A 25,850-nucleotide genomic window follows, 5' to 3' on the forward strand; every position below is an offset into this window, starting at 1 on the left:
AAGCCAGAGGGCAGCCAGAGAAGCAGGTACATTGACCTTAAGGGCCAGCCGGGGCTCCCACTGGACATACCGAGCAGGTTGCCAGGACAGTGGTCCTCGATGGAGCCCGCAGGGGACTGGGAGACAGGACACACGGGCGTAGTGGCTGGGTGGTGAGGCCCGTGGCCCAATGGTTCTGGAGGTAGAAGTGACCCAGGGTGCCTGTGGGAGGCCCGAGGTGGGCCTGAGGCAGCCCACGGTGGTAGTGCCTGCACTGTGTGGCCTCCTTTCCCAGAGCTATGGCCAAGTTTGCAGGCCCCCGGCTGCCCCTCGTGATGAAGGCACTCATGTGCATACAGAGCAGCACGTACGAGATCCAGAGAACCACCTCCACAGCCTTCCTGGCTGAGGTAGGAGCTGTGTGCTCTGGACCGCCGGTGGGGGCCAGGCACGGCGGGGTGGGGGGGTGGGGGGCTCTCCCAGCAGAGCCACTGCCCAGCCTGCTGCGTGCTGCTGGTTGCAGAGGCTGCCAGAGCTGGGCCCCATGGTGGGGCAGGGCAGCAGCCAGGGCCCTTCCAGGCTGGCTGTGGCTGATGATGCCAAAAACTGGGCGAAGGTCACAGCAATGGATCCAGGCTGCAACTGGAGTCAGGAGTTGGGGAGAGCAGACACGGGGCATGAGCCCATGTGCCCCTGAGCTGGGGCTGCCCAGCAGAGCGGCAGAAGGGGTGGTGGGCCCAGGGGGAGAGGCCCTGGCTTCAGGGGGCACCTCTGCCTCCAGCTGCTCAGCAGCAACGTGGCAAGTGACCTGATGCTCTTGGAGCCATTGCTGGACAGTCTGGAGGCCCGGCAGGATGACACATGTCCCAGCGTGAGGCGGCTGGCACTCCGTGGCCTGGCCAATGTCACCTCCAGCTGCCCTGGGAAGGTAAGCCAGCCAAGCCGGCCCCCTGGGCCCTGCCTGTGGAAGATGAGACCTGTGGTCAGCAGAGACCAGCCAGATGTGCTCTGGGTCATGGGGGTGTGCAGTGGGGGCAGCTGGGCCCAGTGGGACACGGCATGTGGCGGTCACCAGGGCCTGGAGGCCTGGGGACACAGCTAAGGGCAGGGCCTCCCCAGGTGCAGACCCATGGCACCCAGCTCCTGACAGCCATGCTGGGTGGGCTGGACGACCCGCATGGCCTGGTGGCCCTGGAGGCCATGGCAGGCCTCTCAAGGCTGCTGGGCCTCGTGGAGCCCAGAGACGTGCGCCCGGTGCTGCTCCACGTGGCCATCCGCATCCGGCCCTTCTTCGACAGTGTATGCGGGCCCCCACCCCAGCCCTGCAGGGCTGCAGGCCCCCACTGCCCCCTGGCTTCCCTGTGGGTCTGGATTCGCCCTGGAGGGACCTTCCTTGCCAGCCTAGCCTCCCCATCGCCGCCCCGGGTGTTGGGCTGATGGTGTTGATGGTCCAGGGGTTGGGGGGCCATGAGGGGATGGTGTAGGGAGGGCCCTAGAGCCGGGAGACCCTGCGGGGTTGACACCTGCCAGCCCCACAGGAAAAGGCAGAGTTCCGGTCTGCGTCCATCCGCCTCTTTGGGCACCTCAATGAGGTGTGCCAAGCGGACTGTGAGGACGTCTTCCGGGAGCAGGTCGTCAGTGGGCTGGTCCCCCTGCTGCTGCACCTGCAGGACCCCCAGGTCCCCGTGGCCGCCGTGAGTTGCCAGCAGGGCATGGGTGGGCCCGGCTGGGTCGGGGCCGGGGACTCGGGGGGATGTCCCACAGGCCTGCGGGTTTGCCCTGCGCATGTGCGGCCCCAACCTGGAGTGCGAGGAGCTGGCGGCGGTCTTCCAGAGGCACCTGCGGGAGGGCTGGAGCCTGCACTTCAGGGACTTCCTGAACACCACCTGCAAGCACCTGGTGAGGGCAGGGCCGGGCCGGGCAGCAGGGCTGGGCAGCGGCACAGGGCAGGCCAGGTGGCCGACTGCCTCTCCGCAGATGCACCACTTCCCGGAGCTGCTGGGACGCCTGGTGAGCACCTGCCAGTTCTACTTCAAGAGCAGCTGGGAGGATGTCCGCGCCGCAGCCCCCATGCTCACAGGTGAGCGCCCTGCCGCACCCCCTGCTCGCAGGGCCCGAGCTGAGCAGGAGCCAAGCCTGCCCCCACCCCCCACCCCCAGGGTTCCTGGTGCTGCATGTGGAGCCCACGCAGGGGCCGCAGGTGGACCTGGAGCAGCTCGTCGCAGGTGAGTGCCCCAGTCACGCACTTGCTCGCCCCTTGCCCCACAGTCCCCAGCCTGTCTGGCTGCCAGGGACCTGCTGACCTGTGGGCATCAGGGGGGACTAAGTGATTTTCCTGGATTTCAAGGATTTTTCCCTGTCACTGGTGACCTCATCGTCTCTAGTAATTCACGGAAACTTCCCAACTGTTCCAAAAGAGCTTAAAAAACACTAAAAAAGGAAAAACTATCTTTCCGTTGGCTCCTGAGCCCTCCCAGCAGAGGCCTGTCTTGGGAGGGCCGTGGGCGGGCTGCCCCCCACACAGGGCTGGGTGTGCATCACGGGGTCCTGGCCCCCGGGGGAGAGTGGGCAGGGACCCTGGGCTGTGCAGAAGCACCCCTCCCCCGCAGTGGCTCCCCGTCCCCCAGCACTCCAGCTCCTGCTCAAGGACCCGGCCCCCTCAGTACGCATGAAAGCTGCCGAGACCCTGGGCCGCCTGGTGAAGTTCGTCTGAGGCTCCTGGCAGTGCCACTCCTAGAGTAACACCCACCTGGGCTGGGCTGCACCCCTGCCTGAGGGCAGGGTGGGAAGCCGGGGCTGCAAGGGACCAAATGCCTGAGGCCAAGCAGGGTGGGGCAAGTCCTGTGCCCCCAACAAGTTTCCAATAAAGCCATTTGCTACTCAGCACGTGGCGTGGGGTTGCAGTGCCTGGCCTTCCTTATGGGACAGGTCAGCAGGGTGCCCACCCCTGCTGTTGGAAAGATTCAGTGAATGGGCTACAGCCCCAGGCTGGGGTGGGGGTGGCTGATCAGGAACCCCCCACAAAGGTCACGCCTGCAGTCCACGGAAGCAACGCCTCTATTAACGTCCCCAGCATACACCAAGGCCACCTACGTGAAGAGGCGGATGGTGCCGTCAGCCCCCGAGGAGAAGACCCAGGGCTGGGTGGGGTGGAAGGCCACGTCCAGCACTCCCAGGCCTCGGGTCAGCACGTGCCCCTTCAGCACCTTCACAGGCACCAGCAGTGGGTTCTGAAGCAGGTCACTGTGAGGAAGGCATGGGCTCAGGACATGGGCACACGGCCCCACAACCCCAGAGTCCCGGTGGGGCGGGTGAGGTGGGCACTCACTTGTACACCATCCCGTGGCACACAATGATGCTGCCGTCATCAGAGCCAGATGCAAAGAGTGGGTACCGGGCGTGGAAGGCCACAGCCCGCAGGGCCTTCTTGTGGTGCCTGGTGGGTGGAGGGAGAAGGCCAGATTGAGGGCAGGTTTGGGGGGGGCCTGCCAGCCCACTGCACCCACCCCAGCACCTCACCTTAGCACCTTGTACGGTCTGGTGGACAGGTCCAGATCGAACCACACCAGCTTGCTGTCGTAGCTGCCACAAATGACGTTGTCACCTGGGAGGCAGATCCGTGGTGGGGACCTGCGGCCTTGCCTGGTGCCCCCGCCCCCGCCTCCAGGGCACACCCACACCCACCTGCCGGGTGCACTGCCAGGCTGGACACCCATTTGCAGTTTGGCACCAGCTTCTTGGTGAGCTCCTGGCGCAGCAGGTGGTAGAGGCGGACACTGCGCTGAGAGGCCGCCAGCAGGAAGGGCCGCACGGGGTGGAAGGCCACGCGCTGCACCTGCCCATGGCTGCGGCGGAAGGGACTCTGGCTGCGGCGCCGGCTCAGCTGGTGGATCAGCACCTGGGTGTGGCCCGAGGTGGCCAGCACCACGGCCATGTAGTCCCCACGCCCGTGCCAGGTCACCTGTGTCACTGGCTGCAGAAGGGTGAGGGTAGCTGAGACAGGCCCTCCCTGCCCACCCCCGTCCTCTTCCAACACCCCCACAGCTCCCACCTTGTCATGGCAAATGCACAGCCGCAGGCCCCTCTGGTGCTCCGGCTCAGAGGCCTCCCGCCAGCGGGCAGGCTGCAGGGCAGGCTCCCCGGGTGGGGCGAAGGCACCCAGCAGCTGGTCTGTGCTGCCCACCACCAGCCGGTCCCCCAGGCCCGGGTTCAGCAGCAGCACCATGTCCTCCCTGCAAGCCAGAACCACACACAGCCCCTCAGGCACAGGCTTGCCACTGCCCCCGCAGCCCTCACCTGGCACTCACACTGCCACAGCCACCAGGCAGGTGGTGGGGTTGGGATTCCAGGCAACGCTCTTCACCACGCCACCCACGGGAATGGTCTTCATGCAGCGGGCAGTGGCCACCTCCCAGAGCCTCAGCGAGCCATCGTCAGAGCCTGGACGGGGCAGACAAGGCCTCAGTACCTGGCCCTCCCCCTGCCCCCCCACTCTGGGACTGCCCCCACACAGGCTCACCTGAAGCCAGCCACTGACCCCCCGGGGAAACACTCAGGCAGCGGACAAGGTCGCTGTGGCCCCTGTAGACCTACAGAGCAGCAGTGAGGAGACAGACAGACAGCAGGCGCCCCCCCCGCCCCCGCTCCCGCCCCCCCGCCTGCTCACCAAGGCCTGGCATGTGGGGAACGGCCGCAGGTCCCGTGGCCGCGGCAGTCTGGGGATGAGGTCTTCTGGGTCCACATTCACCTGTGACAGGAGGGCACTCAGTCTCCCTGCCCGTCCCCGGGGCCCCGCCAGGCACCCCACCCCCACACACCCTCATCTTGCGCTGCCGTGGGCACAGGTAAAGGTCGAGGCAGCGCTCGAAGCGTTCCTGGATGAAGCGGCTGTAGGCGGGCACAGCCCGTAGGCTCGGGAACTTGCGTGGCAGGAAGTCATGCTTCCTCTCGCTGGGCTCCTGCTGCTCCCATGCCAGGCGCTGCAGAGACAGGCGTGAGCCGGGGGCCGGGGACCGGGGCCACCTGCCCACCCTATGCCAGGCCCACCTCCTCCTCGCTGGGCAGGTACTCTGGAGGTGGGTTGTAGGACTCGGCATGGCCAGGCAGGGCCAGCTTGGGGGCAGGTACGTGCATCTTGTGACGGCCCAGCACAGCATTGGGGTCCTCCTGGGCCCACAGGTCGTAGAAGCTGGGGGTGGGGTCCCGGGGCCGACGAGGCTGGACCCAGCCCATCTTGATGGCATGCACCAGGCGTGAGACCTGTGGACGGGCTTGGTCAGAGCAGGCTGTGGGTGGGCACCCAGGGGCAGGACTGGACCCACCTTCTCCTTCTCCACCAGAGATGGGATGAAGCTGCGCTTGTCTGCAGGCCGGTTGGTCACCGGGTGGATCATGAGGTCCCCACTGAAGAAATCCACGGCCGGCTGTGGGAACAGACACAGGCGTGTGCGCTGGGGCTCTGCAGGGGCCTCAGGCCCCCCGGGGCCAGCGGCAGCCACCTACCTCATGCGGGTTGACACTCCCATCCCCAAACTGGCCCCTCTGCAGCCGTTGCACCAGGGCCACCTGCTCATCTGTCAGCCGCACGTTGTGCCCAGTCATCCGGTCCCGGACTGTGCGCCTGGGGGAACCACTCGTCAGAGCCCAGCCAGTGGGGGTACCCCATGGGCCCCGCCCCACCCTGCAGGCCTGCCCATTCACCAGTGGTCAGGGTCGTCCATTTTGTCCAGAAACTGGTCCAGCTCATCACGGGTACGAAGGGGCTTGTAGATGTGCCTGCCGTCCAGGTCATAGCCCACATGGGGGAAGTCATCGTACCACTCCAGGGGCACATTGCCCACCGTGTTCCGGACATCCTGGGCAGCAGGCCAGCCTGTCAGCACTGGACACCCACGGGGCCCACCCCTCCTGTCAGGTCCCCCTGGAGATCCGGATGAGGAGAGCAAAGGGTCTGGCCTCGAGGCTGGTGGCAACAGCACCCAGGCCCTCGTCTGACACATGCCCTCTCCCGATGTGTGACGTGGCACGGCGGCTGGTGCTGTCCCCACCCCCCTGGCCCTTGGAGGCGCCGGAGCTGTACCTTCACATTTTCCACTGAAGTGGTGCCAACCCCAGAGCCTCCCCCCACGGATTCCTTGGCTGGGGCTCTGGGCAGCCACAGACAAGGGTGACCTCATCGCCCATGGGCTCCCTCCCCTGGCGGGGGGCCTTAGGCAAAGTGGGTAGCCACAGGCAGGGACTTGTAAGACCCTGACAGCCCACTCCAAGCGGAAGCAGAAGCCACTCTGCTCTGCAGGCATTTGAGGATCCCCTAAGTCCCAGGTCCTGCCCCCCACCCCAGAGCAGCCGCATTCCTGGACACATTCCTGGCCAAGGACCCTGCCAGCCACCACCCTCCCTCCACCCAGCACGGAGACTGTTGCCCAGGCGGCCACTTCCTGCACCAGGAGCCACACAGAGAGGCCCCAAGGAGCCTGAGGCTCCCCTTGCAGGACAGGGCCCCCTGACCCTGCTCCTCTGCACCTGCCTGCCCCAAGACCTGCCACGCAGTCCTCCCAGCTGCTGTGGCCCTTCTCACTGTAGGATGCCCTTCTTTCTCCTTGGCACAGGGTGGGGGGCCTCCCGGTCTACACAGCCTGAATCCAGTCCACACCGCCATCTCTGAACTGGACAGACCCGGGCAAAGGCCCACTGCAGCATGAGGCAGGGGAACAGGCATGGGCTGGGGAAGAAGGGATGGTTCCGGGCAGGGGGCCTGGTTTGTGTTGGGTCTGGAGGGGGTGGCTGATGCCAGTAGGGGGCAGATGCAGGACTGATGGGCTGTGCCACAGGGCAACCCCACCAGCAAATCGGTGGAGACAGGCTGGGGAGGGGCCCCTCCACCTGGCACACGGGGCTCAAGTGAAGTGAGGGAGACAGGGTGTGGCCGGCTCTGGGCCAGGGCAGCTGGGTTGACTTGGCCCTGGTGGGGGAGGCCAGGGTCAGGCGCCTCTCTTGACCTTCCTGCCCCGCCCCACCCCCACCCCCGCTGAGGGGGAGGGGAGGGCACCGCACGGCCCTAGGGCCATCCCGAGGGGGCTCCCACTTCCACCACATCCCCCGGGGACAGCAAGATGCTCCAGGCCCTTTCCTTCCGCGCGGCGCGGGGAGGAGAGACGGAGGGCCCCTGCTCCGAGTGGCCTCCAGGGGCTGGGAGGCGGGGAGGGGGGCGGGCCGGCGCGGGGGAGGGGCCGCCGCTATAAAGGCCGAGCCCGCGGCCCCGCTCCAGCCCGGGACGCACACGTGCGCGCGGCGCCCAGCCCGCGGGCGCCCCGAGACCGCCGCCCGCCCGCGAGGCCCGCGCGGACGGCGACATGCGCTGCGCGCGGCGGAGCTGACGGCGCGCCCCCGGCCATGTCCTTCGCCATGCTACGCTCGGCGCCGCCGGGCCGCTACCTGTTCCCCGAGGTGAGCCCCCTGTCGGAGGACGAGGACCGCGGCAGCGAGAGCTCGGGCTCCGACGAGAAGCCCTGCCGCGTGCACGCCGCGCGCTGCGGCCTCCAGGGTGCCCGGAGACGCGCGGGGGGCCGGCGGGCGGGGGGCGGCCCAGGGCCCGGCGGGCGGGCGGGCCGCGAGCCCCGGCAGCGGCACACGGCGAACGCGCGCGAGCGGGACCGCACCAACAGCGTGAACACGGCCTTCACGGCGCTGCGCACGCTCATCCCCACCGAGCCGGCCGACCGCAAGCTCTCCAAGATTGAGACGCTGCGCCTCGCCTCCAGCTACATCTCGCACCTGGGCAACGTGCTCCTGGTGGGCGAGGCCTGCGGCGACGGGCAGCCGTGCCACTCGGGGTCCGCCTTCTTCCACGCGGCGCGTGCAGGCAGCCCCCCGCCGCCGCCAGCCCGCGACGGCGAGAACGCCCAACCCAAACAGATCTGCACCTTCTGCCTCAGCAACCAGAGAAAGCTGGTGAGTGTCCCGCGCATCCCCGGAGAGGGAGGCAGCCTGGACCTTGGCGCCCCCGCCTGCAGTCACCCTGCCGGCCGCGGAGGCGGGAGGCGGGCCGCAGGCAGGAGCCCCCGGAGCCCCCAGCAGCACCTGTAACCCAAGAGCGGCGCCCGGGCAGGGAGGACCGGGAGGGCCCAGATAGCCGCCAGGCCTGGCTGGGCCTGGTCCCCACAAGTGCCCAGGACACACGCTCCCTGCGGGCCAAGTAGGGGTCTGGTAGGAAGGTGGGGGGACACCGACCCGGAAGGGGCTGGGGGACCAGACCACAGCTGGTTCTAGGAACTCTGGCCACCCACCCTGCCCTACAGAAAAGGGGCTCAGGAGGGGCCAGGTGGTAAGGAGTTCCCCCTCCCGGGGTCCTTTTCTCTGCCACAGGCCTAAGGCGTACCTGCCACCTGCCATGTGTCCCCAAGCCCCCACCCCTGGGGCTGCCCACACAGACCCAGTGTCGCCTGCAGGCAGAAGGCTGGTGGGAGGCGTGGGGGAGAGGGCCACTTTGTAGGGAATGACTGGCTGTGATTTACAGCCCCTGCGGTGCTTGGTGGCACCGGAAAAGCAGGGTGAGCAGGGAGAAAATACGGCAGGGCTTTCCCGATACCCATTTCCTCTCCAGACAGCACGCGCGAGCTCCTGGGGCCTGAACATCTGGGAAATTTAATTTTACAATTCCGGCTGTGCAGCAGCACACTCCTCCCCACGCTGCTCGGGGCTCTGGGGTGCACACCGAAGGGGGTGCTTCTAGCACCCACCACTGGAGGCCTCAGCATCCAGGGGCAAGCCCGGAGGTGCGGGCTGGCACTGGGTTCTGCCCTGTCAGACCGACACTGCCCCTCCCCTCTGCAGAGCAAGGACCGCGACAGAAAGACAGCGATTCGGAGTTAGAGGTGGATGCAGCTGGGTAATCCAGGCCCCTCACGGACCTGACTTGGGCACAGGCCTTCCAAAAGGGCACCCACCAGGCCAGTTCCACCCCCAGCTACCAGGGAGGCCGATGGACAGACAGGCGGTAGCAGGCCTCTGAGCTGGCCTAGCACTTGCCCAGACTCACTGGAACTTTCCACGCTGGCTTCCTACCTGGGTTTTCTTCTGGCCACTACGTACTGGCATCTTGTGTCTTTGATATGATAATATAAAGTCTGGAAATTTTGTATAATTAAAAACAGTATCTTTCAAACATGGAAGTACACTTCTCTCGAACAGTTCAGAATCCAGCTGGAGGCCACACACCACCCCTCGGGGCTCTCTCTCCACACGTCCTGTCCACCCTGGGCTAGGAGCAACCCTGTTCTGGGAGGGCCCTCACCTTCTAGGGCTCTCAGGGCCATCGCCACCCAGACGTGAGGCCCCTCCTGCCGGGGAACTGTGGTGTGGTGGGCCAGAGGACACAGGTGAGGAGGGTGAGCACGCTGCCCCACTGAAGAGACCAAGGGCCTGCCTGGCACTACGCCCTCGCAGGGGTGAGAAAAGCTGCGCTCATAGCTTGCACCATGCTGGGCCTCAGGGTGCTGCCAGGCAGAGTGGGCTCCCAGGTCTTGCTGTACCTGGGGCACAGGCCAGGGGGTAGCCGCCTGCTTGCACCCCCAAGTGCCCATCCCAGGCCCCCAGAGCTCTGGGCCCACCCCTGCCAGGGTTACCCCAGCTCCCCTGCCCCCATCGCTGCACTCAGCACCTTGCAGCACAACCCTCACCGGTAGGATAACTAGCTGCTATCACTGCACCCAGCGAACTCCTCAGAGACCCCACTTGGCTGTGAGAAGGGTGATTCAGGCCCGTCCCTGAGCTGTGCACAGCTGGCTGGCCATTAAATCCTGCAGATGACGATTAGGGTTGCTGGTGTGAGTGCCGCGGGTACAGAGGGGGGAAAGCCAGGCAGCGCCACCAACCTGGCAGGCCAGAAGCCCAACTTCCCACCAGCCAGGGTGGGGCGTGACCCAGAGCACCAGGTGCCGCCCAGGCCTTCCAGCCCTCGGGGCAGGACCATGCCCGGTGCCGAGGCCTACACGGGCACCCCGAAGGGCTGGGCCTGAGCTGCCCCTCCTCTGCATGGACAGGCTCCGGGGAGCTGCAGAGCAGGAAGCAGAGGTGTGACTTTGGAGGAAATTCTCAAAGCCAGAGCTCTGAGGGGCTAGAGGCTGCTCCCCTCCAAGAGGAATGTGCAGGATAGAGTCGCACGGCAGGTTCCACTCGGAAACCCAAAGCCGAATTTCCTCTCTTTAATCCTGCAGGAGCCTACAGCTGGCCGGGGGCGGGGGAGAGGGCAAGGTGGCCACTCCCTGCCCGCCTGCCTAGAGAGCCAGGATGCAGGCAGGGTATGTGGGGTCCCCCTTCCCATCCTGGGTACTGAGGACCCTTTGAGAATGACCTGAGGGAGGGAGGGAAGAATCCGGGCAGGCAAGTCCCCCATTGTCTCTGTGCAGCCTCCCCCTGCATGGCCACAGGTGGGTCCACAGCCCACCTGCCCCTCACCCACTGGCCTCCTATCTCACACCTGGGTCTGAGTGGGTGTACACCTCTCACGAACCCTCCCCAGTCGACAGGTAGCCCAGCGGGTGGTCGCAGAGTGGCCAGGGAGGTGGCAGGGACAAAAAGGGGAGCAGGCCCTGTGGAAGGCCCCAGAGACAGTGCAGAGGGAGGGGACCCTGGCCCAGAGCCCTGAGCGGGAGGGGACGCCAGGTCAGGTCGCTGCAGAGGTGGGACGTCGGTGGGAGGGAACAGGCTGCTGGGACAGTCCCCAGAGGCCTGGCCAGTCAGGGCCCAGTGCATGCAGGCCAAGCCCTCAGCTGCTGGACCTGCGACTCCAGCAGGCCTGTAGCTTGGCTGGACGCAGGCCTGAGCCCTCGCTCTCCGAGCTGCGAGCTGCACCCGGTAGCAACTGGTGGGAGTAGGCCTGGCTCACCAGCCAGCAGGAGAGGTGGGGGAGGAGCACCCTGTCACCCTCCACTGCTCCAGAAAGTCAAACCAGACTGGGGGTGGCAGCCAGCCGAGCACCCTGGCCCCACGAGTCCCCTCAGCTCCCCAGTCACTGGGCACATCACAGCCCTGGCTTCCTCCCCAGAATGCTGGCCATGCGTTCCACCCAGTGAGCTCAGGCGCCAGGACCCAGGGCTCCCTGTGCGTGTGCGGAGGCACTGGAAAGGAGGGGGCCACCTGCACCCTGGTCCGGCAGCCACCTCTGCAGGCCAAGCTGGGCTGGAAGCACTGTGCTCGGCCTCGGCTGTCGGCTCCCTGTCCCCGGTCTGGGGAATGAGCTGCTGGCGGCACCACATGATTCATCACCAGGCCGCCCTCCGCAGGCCAGCCGGCCCCCACCCTGCTCAGCACCTGCAGGCTGCCAGGAAGCACATGTGACCCTGAGGGGCAGTGCTTGCCGACCCTTCCAGAAGCCCAGGCGGAGGGCAGAGCCCCCTGGCTGGGCTCTCCTGGGGCTCACTCTGCCCCAAGGGCAAGCCTATGGGGCCAGGCAGCAGGGGTCCCCACCCCCAGACTGCACCGGACACAGGCTGCAACTGGCTGATACACCGGCTGGGGTTTTTCCGCTCTCATGAGCCCCCTCCCCTCCCCCTCCCCAAAGTGGCTGCAGCTGTCAGGACCGCAGATTGGAACTGCAGGTACAGCCTGGCCCGCCGCCCACCCCCCTCCCGTGTCTGTCTGCGAGAGAGGAAGCCGGCCCACCTCTGCAATCCTTCACTCTCTCCTCGTTGCCGCTCCCACCTGTCCCCTGGGAGCCAGGGGTCAGCCGCCCTCGCTCGGGCTCTCTCTTCCCGCGCCCCGCTCCGATTACAATGCCGGCAGTGTTCACTCCGCCCCCCCTGCACGAAGCTCCCGCCTGTCTAGGACGCGCTCAGCCTCCGCACTGGGCCTCCCCGCGCTCCTCCGCGGCTGGAGCTGTCAGAGTGCCCACCGCCGGGCGGAGGAGGCCGGGCTGCCCGCCCACTCACCTGCTGCTGCTGCGCCCACAGAAGGTTCAGCAGCGAAAGTCCAGGTGTGCAGACCAAAGAGGAGAAAGCCATTTCTGCCCGGCTTCTTCCTGCCACAAAGCCCAAGGCCATCAAGAGACACGGGCAGAAGCAGGGCCCACTGGCTGTACCCAGACTCCGCCATCAGCTGCCCCTCCCATTTGCCAATCCAGGTAGAAGGGCACCTCTTCTGAGGCTGGCCCGGATGCCACCACCCTCTGTCCCTCACAGGACCAAGGCCTCTCCGAGCACACTGCCTGGCTCCTACCAGCACCTCCACAGCTGGGGGGGGCAAGTCTGCCCCCACAGGGTCCCCAGGTTCCACGGGGTGGGGAGAGGGCACAAGGCTGTCCCCGCTCCCAGGCGCACACCCACCTGCTCCTCTCCTGGAGCTGACAGGGTTCAAGGGCCATTCCCACATGGAGTACCCTGATTCGTGGCTTCCTGCAGGCAGTGGTTTCCAGAAACTCCCTCAGGAGACCTGGGGGTGGGCACGGGCCCAGGACACCCTTGCGGAGTGGTGAAGGCCTGTTCTGAGTCCCATTATTCAAAGGCAGGCCTGGTCCCAAGGCCCCACAGCACCCCCAGCCCCACTCCAGCCGCCTCTGAAACGTCACTCAGGAGGATACCTGAGTCCACACACAGCCCACATGCAGCCAGACCGTGTGGCCTGTCCCCAGCACACGCCCTCTGCTCCACAGCCAGCACCCCTTGCCCACCTTCCTATTGAACTTCCAGTTCTTGGCTCTGCCAGCCACACCTCCAGCCCAGGGCAAACCTCTCCAGAGGCCCCTGTCCCAGCAACTCCCACCCACCTGCCCGGCTGGGCTCCTGCTGCCAAGGGCACTTGCTCCCTCCAAGCGGCCTCTACCACCCATGTACGCCACCTTCCCATCAGCTACCACACAGCCCCCGAAGGACCCTGCTCCATCCCGGCAAGCTCATCGCACTCTCCAGAAGGGGCAGCTGCTCCCACCACGGTGCCCTCCTCACTCACACCCACCCTGCACTCCCCCGGGGAAGCCTCTTCCCCAGCTAGGAAATCAGATGCAGCCAGAGGCTCGTGGGAAACACCAGGCCAATGTGAGGCGGGGGCAGGGCTGGCAGGAGGAGGCCCAGAGGTGGGGCTGAGCAAAGGCACCCAGGGGCTGGCTGAGGCCTCCAGCAAGGCCGTGGGTCAGTGGTGCACGGGCCCTTTGCAGGCAAGCCAGCTGGGGCAGACTGGAAAGGGACTGGGCCCCAGGAGCCCAGCCAGCAGCCCCATTCGGAGGCCAGCCGTGGGGGTGGGAGGCCGCCAGGGAGGCCGCGGCTCTGCAAGGCCGCCACAAGCAGCTCAGAAACCTGAGCCGTCGGGCTCCTGCTGCCAAAAGCGACGCAAGTGCAGTGGGCGGGCGGCCGGAGGAACGGACGGCCGCCAGCGCTGGAAGCAGCTGCCGGTTCAGTAGCTAGGAGAAGCCATTAACGGCGTTTGGCTAGAGAGCAGAGGGGATCGCTGGTTCTGGATGCAGACAGGCGGGCCCCCGCGGGATCCCGAGCCACAGCAGGCCGGTGTCGGGGCACAGGGCTACTGCCCTGCTCCACCCGTGGAGGCCTCCTGGGGTACAGGAGGGTCTCACGGGACGGGAGGGGGTCCGGCCCCTGGCGCCCACAGCAGGCTGAGGACAGGAGGCTCCTCCCAGCCTCTCTGGCGGGAGTCCGTGGCTGCCCTGAGCCCCTCACCGCACGCTTCCAAGGCAAAGGCTGCTCCTCAGTCCGGCACCTGCCTCGGTTTCTCCCAGCCGTTCGAGGCAGAGAGGAGGGGCTGTCTGCTGAGCCTGCGAGGGGCCCTCCCCACGTCCCCACCCGGGTCCGGGAGGCAGGCCGAGATCAGTGTGCGAGGTGCCACGGGGGAGGGGGAGGCAGACACGTGGGGCAGGGTGACAGCTCCCTGGCTCCCACGGCCAGGACCCCTGGCAGGCCTGGAGGTGCACCCAGGGATCCCCAGCCCGTCTACAGCGCGGGCATGCATTTGGGGGAAGGTAGCAAGGGAGACAGGCCTCGGGCTCCCCCAAGCTGGACCGTCGGTCACCCGTCAGCGTCTGGGATGCGGGGTTCCCCAAAGCCGGGCTAGCAGAGGCCAGCACTCAGAGGACCTAGAAGCCCCCGTGTCCCCCAGACCAGGCCTCAGACCCAGACCCAGAGGGTGGGCAGGGCCCGGGGGCAGTGGGGGCTGCCATGCCTTCAAGGTTCTCTCCCAGAGGCACACAGCCCATCAGGACCCCTCCTGGGGGCCACCAAGAGCCTGGGTGGGGACTCAGATCCACTGCCACCCCCAAGGACACTGCTGGGAAAGGGGCTGCCTCAACACGGGCACCAACCACAGGGAGGGGAAGGCCTCCAAGCCCCTCCCACACCCTCTTGGTCACCTTGTAGCCCGGCTCTGAACCCCCTACACCCCACCCATCCAGGCCCCTAGTGGGGCCCCCTTGCTGCCCCAGCCTCTTTCCCAAAGCCCAGCCCACCCTGCCTGGGTGAAGGTGGCACTCGCGAGCACCCCTCAGAAGAGGGGAAGCATCTGTCCGGCTGGCCTGGCTCCTGAAAGCTGAGCTCTGCCGCCCCCTCGAGCCGCCAGCCGGCTGTGCTGGCAGAAGCTCAGGTAGGGCGGGCATGGCGGCTCCCTCCTGTCACTGAGGCCAACATATGGGATAATCATTGCCAGAGGAAGCAGCCCCTCGGCCCCCGCAGCCCCTGCGGCCCCCGAGGCCCTGGGCCAGGCCGGAGGAGCACCTCCCTGTGGGCAGGCTGGAGGGCCGCCCCCGGCCTCTGCACTCCATTTACAATCATCATCGATTTCTCAAAATACCAAATATAAAAAAGTAGCCGACAGGATGTGGCTGCCGACAGCCAGAGCCCCTGGGAGGGGGGAGACAGGCAGGGAGCCGCGCTGCGCTGGCCCCTCACCGAGTGCGCCCGCTGCTCCGGCCAGGAAACCAATTTATTTTGTTTTGTCTCTGTTCTCTGAACGCAGAGAGACCAGATCGGGCGGGCAGCCAAGGCTCCTGCAGCCGCTGCCAAGAGAGCGTGCGGGCGGGGGTGGAAGCTGAGAGGGGAGGCGACACGCGCCTCCGCAGCCCCACAGCACTGGGCAGCAGGGGGCGCTCCTGAGGGGCCGGCACCCCCGACCGGCTGCCCCAAGGCTGCCCTCCAGTCCAGCGAGGCCTGCTGACCGAGGAGGCACACACTTGGTGAGACTTAACCCAGGGCGCTCGGGACAGGGGCCACAGACCTGCCAGGTGGCTGTAACACAGGGAGGGACAGCAGGCCAGCACCACAGCCACCCCAAGCTCAGAGCCCCTCAGCCTCCAGCCGCTCTGCACACCAGACTGAGCTCCCTAGTCCAGGCCCTGAACTCGACAGGACGCCAGAGAGAGGGGCAGAGTCTCCTGCACAAGGGCACCAAGTGCTGCCCTCGGGGCCTACAAGGCCAGCAGTGGACCCCAGCACATGCCGGCTGCTGTGAGGGAAGCCACCCCCAGCCTCTCCACGCCTACTGAGCATTGCTGCGCATGAGCACGGCCCCCACGGAATGCACCGGGACCCCCGTGTCAGCCAGCCACCCCGCAGACATGCTCACACTGCCGCCTCACCCCTGCGACCCCTGCCTTCCTGCTGTCCTGTGTCCCTGGCCCAAAATGGCTCTTCACATCAGGGTGGGGCCCAAGGCCAGGCTGCCATTCAGGCCTCACCATGACCTAACTGCCCTCTTCCCAGAGCTGTGCAGCCCCTGGAAAACCCCCTCCGCCCCCACCACCCCCACCACACCACACGGCACCTCCTCGTCAGAACTGTCCTCCGCATACTCATCGTCACCCGGCACGCTGGCCGCTTCTGTCCTTGGGGAAGGGGTCCTGGCCTGCGGAGAGAAGGGGAGAGTGGTTATGTCAGGCTGCTGGTGCCCTGTGGCTTCAGGCAGATCTCAGGCCCAGGGCCACCTGCCCCCTCCCTGGCGGTGGGGGATTGGGAAAAACTCCCTTCCGCTGATGCTAAGGCCACAGGTTCTGCCGCCTCCTATCTCTGAACAGCGGCAACCTGGCCCTGGGTCTCAGGACAAGATGGGGATACAGAAACTCTAAGTGGGCTCCTTGGGGATCCCACCCAGGGTCCTTTGTCAAGGGCCAGACCCACCACAACACCCAGGCTCCAAGGGAGGTCTCCAGGGAGGGCTGATGCCTGAGGCCGACTGGGAAAAGGGGCGGTCAGCTGCAAAGTCACCGGCTGAGGTCCAGCCCTCGCACCTCTTCACAAAAACCCAGCTTCAGGGCTCCTAGCACAACTGCCCACCCATGGCCCACCGAACCCAGAGCCAGCCCAAGGTCAGGGGCAAGGTGGGGGATGCCGCTTGGCAGCAGGCAAGGGCCAGGGGGTCACCTACACCTGGGCCGGGCCACCTGGGCACTCGGTTGAGTGCACGTGGCACTCACTGCTAGTGGCTGTCACAGGGGCCACCTCCGGTCCACTCTTGGGCGAAGACCTTTGTCCCAAGGAGGCCTCCCCAGGGCCTACAGCAGCAGAGCGCCACATTCGGCCAAGCGGGGGGAGAGCTACCCAAGCACTGGGAATGCAGGCGTGACGCGCCCACCGGCCACCCTGTGCCACTGGCCAGTGAGCAGGCAGTACAGAGCATTCACACACCAGCCTGGAAAACAGATTCTCCCCTCAAAGGCTGGGGGACCGGGTGTACCGGAACTAGGACTGATGGGGAAAACAGCCCCACCTCTCACCCCTGGGGGCAGTAAAGTGCTCGGAGCCTAGCCGGAGCCCAGAGCCCACTACTCCCCCTGCCCAGCCAGGAGCCAAGGGCCTGCAAGGCCGCTCTTCCGCGGCCAGTCTCTCCCTCCATATAAGGAGGGTGGGAGACTTAAGTTTTTTTCCAGGCCAGGAACAAGGCAGGATTCGGTTTCCACATTCCCCCCCCTCAACCCCTGCTCCCCGCGTCGGGCTGAAGGAGCCCTGCCCAGGGAAAGTGGGTCAGCGCTGCCCAGCAGCGGGGGCTGTGGGTGGGGGACATGGAGGAACGCTGCCCGGGCCGAGCTCCCACCCTCGCCGGCCGCAGGAGCCGGCAAGCACCCCTGCTCTGCCCGGGCCGCCAGGGGCACCTGGTGACGCTGCGGGGGTCGGGCACGCCTCCCGTGCTTCCCCGCCCCGCGGCAGGCCCACAGCAACTGCCCACCCAGTGCCCCCAGCAGCACAGAACGCCCGGGGCCTGCACCACCTGTGCGGCAGGCCAGACCAAGGCCTCGGCAGGAGCCGGACGCGTCCCCTCGTCCAGCTTCCGCGCAGTCACAGGCTGCGCCCCTGGAGGGGTCCTCCCTCCGCACGGGACGCCGCAGGGCCGATGGCAGCCGCCAGGGGGCAGCAGCGGGGCGGGGCGCAGCCAGCTTCCCAAACCAGCAGACCCACCCCTCAAAGTTTGGGGACACTTTGTTGTGGTTGGGCATTGGGCATTTTTTAAAGAACTTAAGAAGATGGCTGAAATGTAAGCCACTAGAGGGATGCACAAACGCCCTCACCCACCAGCACGAGACCCTAACCCAGGGTATAGACACAGGCAGAGGGGTCTGCCCAGATCACGCAGCCTGCAGGCCCTTCATGGGGCTGCCCCGGACGTGCCTTCGTGGGCTGGTCAAGGGGCTCGGTGGGCCCAAAGGGAAGCAGAGCTCTGCAGGCAGGTCCAAGACCGAGGACCGAGGGCCTCAGGGTGGGCACCCCTGGGTTACAGAGCAGAACGGAATGAGCAGCCAGTGGACCACAAGCCACCCCGAGGTGGACGACAGGAGGACACCAGCATGGGAGGCCACGGGTCAGCAGCAAAGAGGAGAGCAGTGGGAGGGGGCAGTCGGAGCCCAGGACCAGCACCCAGGCAAAGCCGGAGGCACAGAGGGCGCGCTGACCTTCTGGGGGAGGGAAGCCGTACCAACAGCTGGGCGGCAGCAGTCTCGGCCTCACCCTGTCCCTGGACCCCAGGTGGCCTCTGGGCCTGGTCCTCTGCTCGCCCCCGGGACCAGAAGAGGGCCCGACGACCCCACGGGGCTCTGACAGCATCTGACAGATCGCATCTGTCGCATCCGATCAAAGGCATCTTACTGCGACCGTGCAGGAGACCCCCCCAGCCTCAGGCCCAACTGCGCCACCAGCCAGCGCGAGTCACACCCCCACCCGTGTCGCCGCCGACCAGGCACATGACAGCCAGGCCCCTCCACCTCCTCCTGTGAGCAGGATGGCCAGTGCCGTGCTGCGTGGTGACTGAGCCCAGGTCAGTGGAGCTAAAGCTTCACTCCCTGAACTGCCTTCCCGAGGGGGTCTGGTCAGGCCCACCCACAAGAGTAGGCAGCAGCCAGGACACCCTGTGGGTCAGCATGAGGTACAGCCAGGCCTGTTTGCACACTCCAGACCTCAGCAGAGATCGAGTCCAGACACTGGTGGTGACACAGAGTCTCAGAGAGCCAGGGGGCATCTGCACAAAGGAGCCTGAGAAGGTGAAGCCTGCTGATGACAACACGCTGCTAAGACCCCCGGGGAGCTGGGCAGAGAAAGCCCCCGTGAAACACCGGCTCTCCCAGCAGGGCCATGCACGTCGGTATAGGAAGAACACACAGTTTTTAAAATAAACACACCAGTGGTGCTTTACGAGGCCAGAGACATCACAAGATGGACACCCTTGTTTCTCAGAGAAAAGGCAGGTGACTAGGGCAAGGGCAGGGTTGTTCCTGGGAATAGGCGCAACCCTGCATAAGGCCACAGCCGACATGCCCGACCGCGGAGAGCCAGGCCTGTGGTCTGTGCTTCCCCACCAGAACAGAGGTTCCACGGTGACTCAGTGCCACCACTGCAAACGGCCTGGTGGGGACAACCTCAAGGGCCCCACCTGCCCCTGGGCCTGATTCAGACAAGACCCAGGGACAGCCCAGACCAGACATGGCAATGAGATGAGGTCAGGGGCTGGGTGGAGGTGTATTCTGCCCGCAGGAGAATGTGACTGTGACTGTTTCAGCCCATGACTGCAAACTGGATTTTCCTCTCAAGAAGCTGAATCCAGGTGGGCTTGTGGCGGCTTCACCTGCCAACAGGACGTGACTTTGGGCCTAGGTCAGAGAGGCCTTGCTCAGAGCCTGGAGCCCTGAGAAGGGACAGAGAGGCAGACAGGTGCCCAGGACTGCCAGCCATGCATATCACCCCAGCCAAGAGTGGAGGGGCCCAGCTGCTCCAGGACCCCCAAACACGGGGTGCAATCTGAGTGATGACCCTCCTGGGCAGAAGGGACCAGAGCCCAGGAGGGGCAGGGGAGTGGATGCACTGCTCGCAGCAGAGCTCTAGGGTCCGACCGAGGAGTGCACCCTCCGGCTGGTTAGAGGGGCCATCCTGCAGCAGAAGCGCCCGCCCGCGGACCAGGGAGCCAAGGCTGACCCCATGTCCGGGGCACCTGCCCCAGCACTTCAAGGCCTCAAACAGCCGCTTTGTGCCACTCGTTTCTGGGGGGTCCCTGGACAGGGAAGGTGCCGAGTCTGGGGTGACACGCTCAGTGGAACTGGAGGAACCACAGCACCCACCACAGGTTCCCTGGATGGTGCCCCGAGGACGCCGCAAGGCCAGGCCTGGGCCTGAGAGTCACACGGCCCGTGGCACTGCGTCAGGGTGCCTCCTCTGCTCCCCAAAGCCCTCGAGAAACAGGCAGGCTCCCCCTGCCCAAGGCTCTGCAGGCAGCACCTGGGCAGCTGGAAAATGCAACATACACACCAGCATTCTTGAATATGGCAGAGAACTAACCAAAACAGGAACTTCTGCACAGGAGCAGAAGGAAAAAAATAGGAAAAGACCATAAAAACAGAAAGGACCAAACCAGACATACGCAGGAAAAATGAGTCCACACAAGCACATAGGGGAGAGATGGCTTTAAGTACACAAACCACTCAAATCCCGGGGCCCAGGAAGGCCAGCCTAAGCCCTGCAAAGTGCAGGATGCGGGACTGGCAGATCCCACCTGAAGGTGGAGGCAGGAGGGCTGTGGGGTCAGCAGAGAGCCAGGCAGGGGTGGGACACAGCTGTGGGCGACGTGTGCAGGGAGACACCTGGCATGCACATGCAGTGCGGCCCTCTCACTTCCTCGGGTGACACAGGGGCAGCCAGCAGGTAAAGGCTCCCCATCCGGGCAGGGGGTCATGGCCCCAGGTGAGTAGGTACCTGGCCTGGCAGTCCTGAGGGGCCGGGAGGGAGGAGTGGAGCTCAGAGGCAGAGAGAGGGAGCCGGCATCGAGGACGAGAGCGTTCCAGCCATGAGGTGGCCACCACACCCAGAACACCATGCCCTTCCGCACCTCTGGGCTCCCCTGCCCGAGTGAGCGAGCCTGTAAGCACAGCTTCCAGCCCCTGCCAGCACCCTGACCATCACACCAGGCCCTGCGGGTGACCTGCCACAACCCAACCCCCACCTAGGGTTAGAAACAGCGAGGCAGCAAATGCTTGCAAGGGCAAGCTGCCATGTTTTGAGTCAGTTTGATACACAGCAACAGAAAACATACAAACGGAGAAAACAGCAACCCGCTCCAGGAACCTCAGCCCAGTATGAGGATGACCCTGGGGTGACCCCACCCCCACCTGGTCCGGTGAGAACATCTGGGCAAACGCTCATCTGCTCCGATCTCGGGAAGAAGGCGACAGGGACTCTGGGATCAGGGCAGGAAACCACAGCTCAGGGATGAGGGGCAAGGGGAGCTCTAGGAAGGGGCTGAAAAGCATGGGCAGATGGCCGCCCAGGACCACCGGGCCCAGGGCAGGACCCACACTGAAGCCCAAGGGAGCGGCGCGGAGGCCCAGGGGCGCAAGCTACGAGGCGAACCCCAGATCCACACGGCGCTCTGACCACACAGCAAGGACCACGGGGTGCAAGAGCAGCTGCATCAAGGCTCAGGGTCTCAGCGGAGGCAGTTCTCACAGAAACACAGGGAAGACACCTCACTCCCTGCAAAAGGGACAAGTTCACAAAGCCACAAGAGACCGCTTCCTATTTCGCAAGCTTCACCACATGCAGTGCTAGGGGCACAGAGGCACCCCTGCCCCAGGACACTCTGCAGACTCCACAGTGAAAAACACTCTGGCCCTCCAGCCCAGACATTTTCAGAATTTCTACCAGGAAGGCTGCGCATGTGAATAGGTGCAAGTAAGACCACAGCAGCCGTTTGACAGCAGAAGCACCCATGCACTGGAGTCAGGAAACGGGCGCAGCCCATGCCAGGACTGCTGTGCCAGGAACGCCCAGACAGAGCTGAGTGGCCGTCCTTGCACATGATGGACCTGCTGGAATCCACAGATTTATGGGGCAGGACTCCCGGAAAACAACTTTCTAGCCTTGCCAACTCTGATGAGCAGTAAACACAGCCAACCCACGCCCCTTAGGTAGCCGGCCACCTTCATCACGTGATGAGCATGTCCAGGCAGGTTGTCCCATCCCTGAAAGGCCCAGGGTGAACCACGCCTGCAGCCAGGGCCTGTGCCTTATGGCGCATGTCCTTGACACCACACAGGCAGCCTGAGGTGCGGCAGGACACCCTTTGGTTGTGTGAGACAGAGTGGCCAAGGGGGGGGGCGGTGGCAGCCCACCCACCCTTGGTGGGAAGTGGTGGAAGCCTTAAGACAGGGCATAGGGGACACATCCCGCCAAGATGTGGAGGAAACAGACAGTAACTGCCTGAACGCAGAAAAGAAGTGATGAGACCCAGGGGCCGTGGCAGCACCCAGCAGCCCTGATAAGAATCAGGCCCCAGGAAGAGGACGCAGGCCTGGGAGATAAAGCAGTGGGGCTGTTTTCTCTTGTCGAAGAAGCCATCTCATCCCTCAGTGGCGTGGCTCACCTACAATCACTTCCAAGAGCACACGAGCGGCTGTGGCCAGAGCCAGGCACCAGAGTCCTGAAGGCTTTCTGCTCAAGTGCTGGGACCCTGGAGAGACATGCAGCCAGCGTGTCACCACAGGCATGGGTTTGGACAACTAATGGTGGTGGGGAGACACTGACTCTAGAAACTGCTCAATGAAGGGGTCTCGGGTCGAGGCCCCATCTCCAGTGGCAGGAAGATCTGGGCAGAAGCCTCCGTGGTATGACGTTGGACGGCCCACCAGATGCAGCAGGAATGTGGGCTGGCAGAACCCCCAGAGGGCCCTGACCCCATGGGACCCCGCTCCCCGCCAGCATGGTGGGAAGGCTCTAGTGCGAGCAGCCCTGGCCTGGCTTCAGGGCGACAGAGGAGCATTCTGACCAGGGGCGGCGCGGTGGGAGGCAGAACACAATGGGACACAGGACCTCGGACGCCTTGGCGCAGCAGGACACACTGACTGGCTACCGGCCCACCTTCCACCTACAGGCTGCAGGATGGGAACAAAACTCAGACACCGCACAGCAGGGGCACAGCTGAAGGAGTGGAGAGACTAGTCCAGCTGGGCAAAGGGCATGGGTGGCCGGTGAAGACTGGGCAGGGGAAGGAGAAGGGGGATCCCCTCTACAAGGCTGAGAGTCCTCCCCCTCTACATGTGCTCTCGGCCTGGGGAACTCAAACTCGGCACGCAGGGCCATGCCTTAGAGCAGGGAACACTCTACAGAGCCACGTGTGCACTTCAGTTACAGCACAAAAAAGCCAGAGACGTGAACGCATAAGCTGGGCAGGTCTGCAGCGGCACCCCTACAGCCAGCCGAACTCAGAACTGTGACCTGTGACCATGGAACCGTGTCCAGGCCACCCACAGAGCCAGGGGTGCGAAACAGGAGGAGGCGCCTCACCACGCAGGGGGCACCACCAGCAGAGCAGAGCTCCTGGCTTCCAGGGGTGCAGTCCCCCATTGAGGGCCATACCCACCCAAGCGCCCTGAGGGCTCTGACAGTACCCCAAAGGCGGACAGCTGCTCCCCCTAGCCCCTCAGGAAGGTGGGCATCCCTCTCTGCTGGGCTATAGCCTCAGGCCCAAGCACCCAGGCGGACATGCCCAACTCAGAGGGTGCAGACGCTAAGCACATCCGAGCAGGCACCCCGTGACCAGACTCCACTAGCCAGCCCCTTCAGATACTCATACACATTACCTACTTCAGAGAAGTAAGAATTATTGTTTATTAAGAAAGAGAATTACTTAATTCTTTAAATATTATTTAAAATCCTATTTACAAGAAAAGATAAAAATTCCCTTTTAAAGGAAGAAACTTAAATACTTAAATGTGTGGATCCTTAATTTTGAAAGGGTGGGAATACCCGGAAAGACGACTAAACTACAAACCGGCCACCATCTGGCACAGGGCAGTGAGAATAAGTGTCCGCTCCCCTGTACAGCATCCATGCCTGGGTTTTGCTGAGAAAGGTCTACCTGTAATTTTAAGAAGCTATAAAGAGGGGACCATACAGTTGCCTGTAATTCTACAGAACACAGGCAACACGGCTAGCACACCACCTCCCCCCTGGGCATGCCAGCATTAAAGCTTGCATGGGGGAAGTTTTAAGTGTGATTTTAAATCTTTCTTCAAGAAAGCAGATCACAAACAAGCATGGCTTTTTGGCTTCCACTGTGGGAGTGAACTTCTGTATGAACCAAAATCCTTACTTTCAGAACACCAGGGCTGCTGAAAGTATAGTTACAAACGTGTTTGTAAAACGTCCTAAATTTCAAATGCTGCATTTTAGTTAAATTCAGCTCTTCTCTCATCCTTCCTCACCACCACAGCAACAGGTCCACCTCCAAAGCCTTGGCCAGTAGGGCAGTGGGGGCTCCCTCACACAGTGCCTTGCATACCAATCCCTGTCTCAGGCTTTGCCACAGGGAACCCAGCTGATGCCAGTACAGCAAAGTGGGCAGAGTCCCAGGGGGCAGAATCCCCTGGGGGGTGTGGAGCATGCATAGAGATTTCTGGGGTCCTGGAGAAGGGAGCACGGCACACCCAGCTCCAAACAAGCACTCTACTAAGCCCCAAACTTTCCCCCAGGTGCATCAGAGGAAGGATGAGGGCTTTGGGGTTCCCAAGGAAACCTGGAGAAAGCAGTGCAGGCACCCCAGAGAGCCTGAGGCTGGAGGACGCACTTTCCCCAGCCACCTCCTCTGAAGAGAGCCCACCAGGAGGGTCCTTGCTCACCCACCTGCACCGGCTGCCCAGCAGTCCTCTCTGTCCTCCTGTGGCCCTCATCACTGCTGGCCCCGTCCTCTCCCTCAGTCGTGGCATCCTCACCGCTGTCACTGCCAGAGTCTTGGAGGCCAGAGAACACACTCTCTTCGCTGTCAGAGGGGCCAGAATCGTTGCCGTCCCCTGGGAGGCTGGGGGCAGGAGGGCAGAGGAGAGAGGGCTGCAAGAGCACAGTGTTGATGACGAGCAGACCCCACAACCCACCCACCAGGCACTGGGCACTGACCACAGACAGCTCTGTGTGGCCAGCCTCCGGAGCCTCAGCCCTCAGATCACAAGCCTCAACCTCCACCAAAACCATCCACCCAACCCAGGCCTTCCTCCCTTGTCCACTCTGTCAAAAGCAGGGCTGCATGCTCACAGAAGGGACACTCTCAAGTTCTCACAAGGGAGGGAGTTTTCAAGGACAACATCACCCCCTTAGAGCTCAGTTCCCATCGCGTTACCAACACTGGCTTTCCGCCCTCCACGCCCACTCTGACATTCACTTGGCGCCAAGAGGGAAAAGGGCAGGGGCTGCAGCCAGCACGGACTCGAGGGGCTTTTCCCTCCAGAAGTACAAGTATCCGTACCCACCCAGATGGGGACAGCTGACCGTTAACTGTAAAGGTTGGTTAGAGAGTATTCAAAATGCCGCAAGCTCTACTTAAAAACAAGTGTATATATACCCGTTCACCCTCTCATGGAACAGGACCACAGCTTTTCCTGAGCAGAGTTCTGCTGAACAGGTGACATTTAAATCCCCAACTGTGCAGGACACAATGCACAGTGGGCGGGTTTCTCTTTGCTTTTGAAAGTGACACAAGAACTTGTAGGCTTTTAGGAAGCATTTGAGTGCAGAATCCTAGACTGCATTGTTTTGCAACAGTTTACTAGTCCCGCACCTAATTGGACAGCCTGCGATTACCACTTATTCCACAACACTCAACTTAGTTTTCAGAAATGTGACTCTTGACACACACTTACATTGTTCATCGCCAGTATTTAGTTTGCTGCACAATGACAACAGCAAGTGAAAGTGGCATAAGCGGTTCGGGCACAAATGGCTCTTGATGAGTACAAAGCCCAGTGGTGGAAGCAGCCCAGCCAGGCTCCAGGAGCTGCCGGCTGATGGGGGAGCCACACGAGGGCAAGTCACAAAGCGACGACCCAGCTAAACGGAGGCCGGAGAGACTCGACTGCCCATGCCTTTCCTTCTACGTTCCCCGACCTCCATACGCTGACATGCCCAGAACGGAGCCGGGGCCCGGCTGCACAGAACCGGCCCTGTTCCCAGTTAGAGGGCGGCGTCTGCGCAGCGGGCCTCGGGTCTTTCCGCGCCTCCGGCTCTCATATCCTTTCCCCTCCCAACGCCTCCGCAGGCACCGCGCGCGCGGACCTGTGCACCAAACACGCAGCCCGAGGGCCGCGGCGCCGGAAGCCAGCCGCCCGGCGCACTCGCGCCGCTCGCGAACGCCCCCGGGGCCGCCCCGACCGAGCCCGGCGACCGACCCAGGCCGGCGACCGTCCTCCCCCGCACTGCCAGCCCGCCGCGCGAGGAGCCAGCACGCGCGGCCCGCCGCCCTTCCGCGCAGCCCGCGGTCACCTCCTCCGGCTCCGGCCGCCGCTTCCCGGGCCGAGCAGCCGCCGCCGCCGCCGCGAACCCCACGTCCTGCGCGCCCGCCATGCGCCCGCCGTTCCCGACCCGCACCACTTCCGGCAGCGAGCGGCCGCGTGCCCCAGGGGCGGGGCCTGATTGGAG

General features: G+C 64.4%; 3 protein-coding genes across 10 annotated transcripts in view; 2 read left to right on the forward strand and 1 right to left on the reverse strand.

The window, feature by feature from the left end:
• Nucleotides 1-2,863, forward strand: part of MROH1 (maestro heat like repeat family member 1) — a 68,799-nt gene extending 65,936 nt beyond the window's left edge. For 4 of the 8 annotated variants that reach the window (XM_073230332.1, XM_073230330.1, XM_073230334.1 and 1 more), the window contains 7 exons: nucleotides 275-389; nucleotides 761-907; nucleotides 1,099-1,278; nucleotides 1,518-1,878; nucleotides 1,957-2,059; nucleotides 2,139-2,204; nucleotides 2,589-2,863. In XM_073230332.1, the coding sequence (XP_073086433.1) occupies nucleotides 275-389; nucleotides 761-907; nucleotides 1,099-1,278; nucleotides 1,518-1,878; nucleotides 1,957-2,059; nucleotides 2,139-2,204; nucleotides 2,589-2,721 (1,105 nt within the window). In that variant the 3' untranslated portion in view covers nucleotides 2,722-2,863. Of the gene's footprint in view, nucleotides 1-274; nucleotides 390-760; nucleotides 908-1,098; nucleotides 1,279-1,517; nucleotides 1,879-1,956; nucleotides 2,060-2,138; nucleotides 2,205-2,588 lie in introns of those variants that run through there. The other 4 variants (XM_037023335.2, XM_037023334.2, XM_073230331.1 and 1 more) reach the window with 4 other exon arrangements.
• Nucleotides 2,864-3,018: 155 nt separating this feature from the next.
• Nucleotides 3,019-25,828, reverse strand: BOP1 (BOP1 ribosomal biogenesis factor). The gene is made up of 16 exons (XM_037023352.2): nucleotides 25,695-25,828; nucleotides 24,066-24,269; nucleotides 15,736-15,816; nucleotides 5,680-5,834; nucleotides 5,482-5,599; nucleotides 5,301-5,402; nucleotides 5,026-5,238; nucleotides 4,797-4,958; nucleotides 4,646-4,726; nucleotides 4,499-4,568; nucleotides 4,287-4,419; nucleotides 4,031-4,211; nucleotides 3,664-3,952; nucleotides 3,499-3,583; nucleotides 3,308-3,415; nucleotides 3,019-3,222 (listed from the first exon to the last, which is right to left on the reverse strand). The coding sequence occupies exons 1-16, from the start codon at nucleotides 25,773-25,775 to the stop codon at nucleotides 3,069-3,071; spliced, it is 2,217 nt and encodes a 738-aa protein (XP_036879247.1). The 5' UTR covers nucleotides 25,776-25,828; the 3' UTR covers nucleotides 3,019-3,068.
• Nucleotides 7,372-8,949, forward strand: SCX (scleraxis bHLH transcription factor). The gene is made up of 2 exons (XM_017647173.3): nucleotides 7,372-7,929; nucleotides 8,812-8,949. Exons 1-2 carry the CDS (start codon nucleotides 7,372-7,374, stop codon nucleotides 8,848-8,850), a joined length of 597 nt encoding a protein of 198 aa, XP_017502662.2. The 3' UTR covers nucleotides 8,851-8,949.
• Nucleotides 25,829-25,850: the final 22 nt, after the last annotated feature.

The sequence above is a fragment of the Manis javanica genome, chromosome 2 (assembly GCF_040802235.1).
Source record: "Manis javanica isolate MJ-LG chromosome 2, MJ_LKY, whole genome shotgun sequence".
Taxonomy (NCBI): Eukaryota; Metazoa; Chordata; class Mammalia; order Pholidota; family Manidae; genus Manis; species Manis javanica.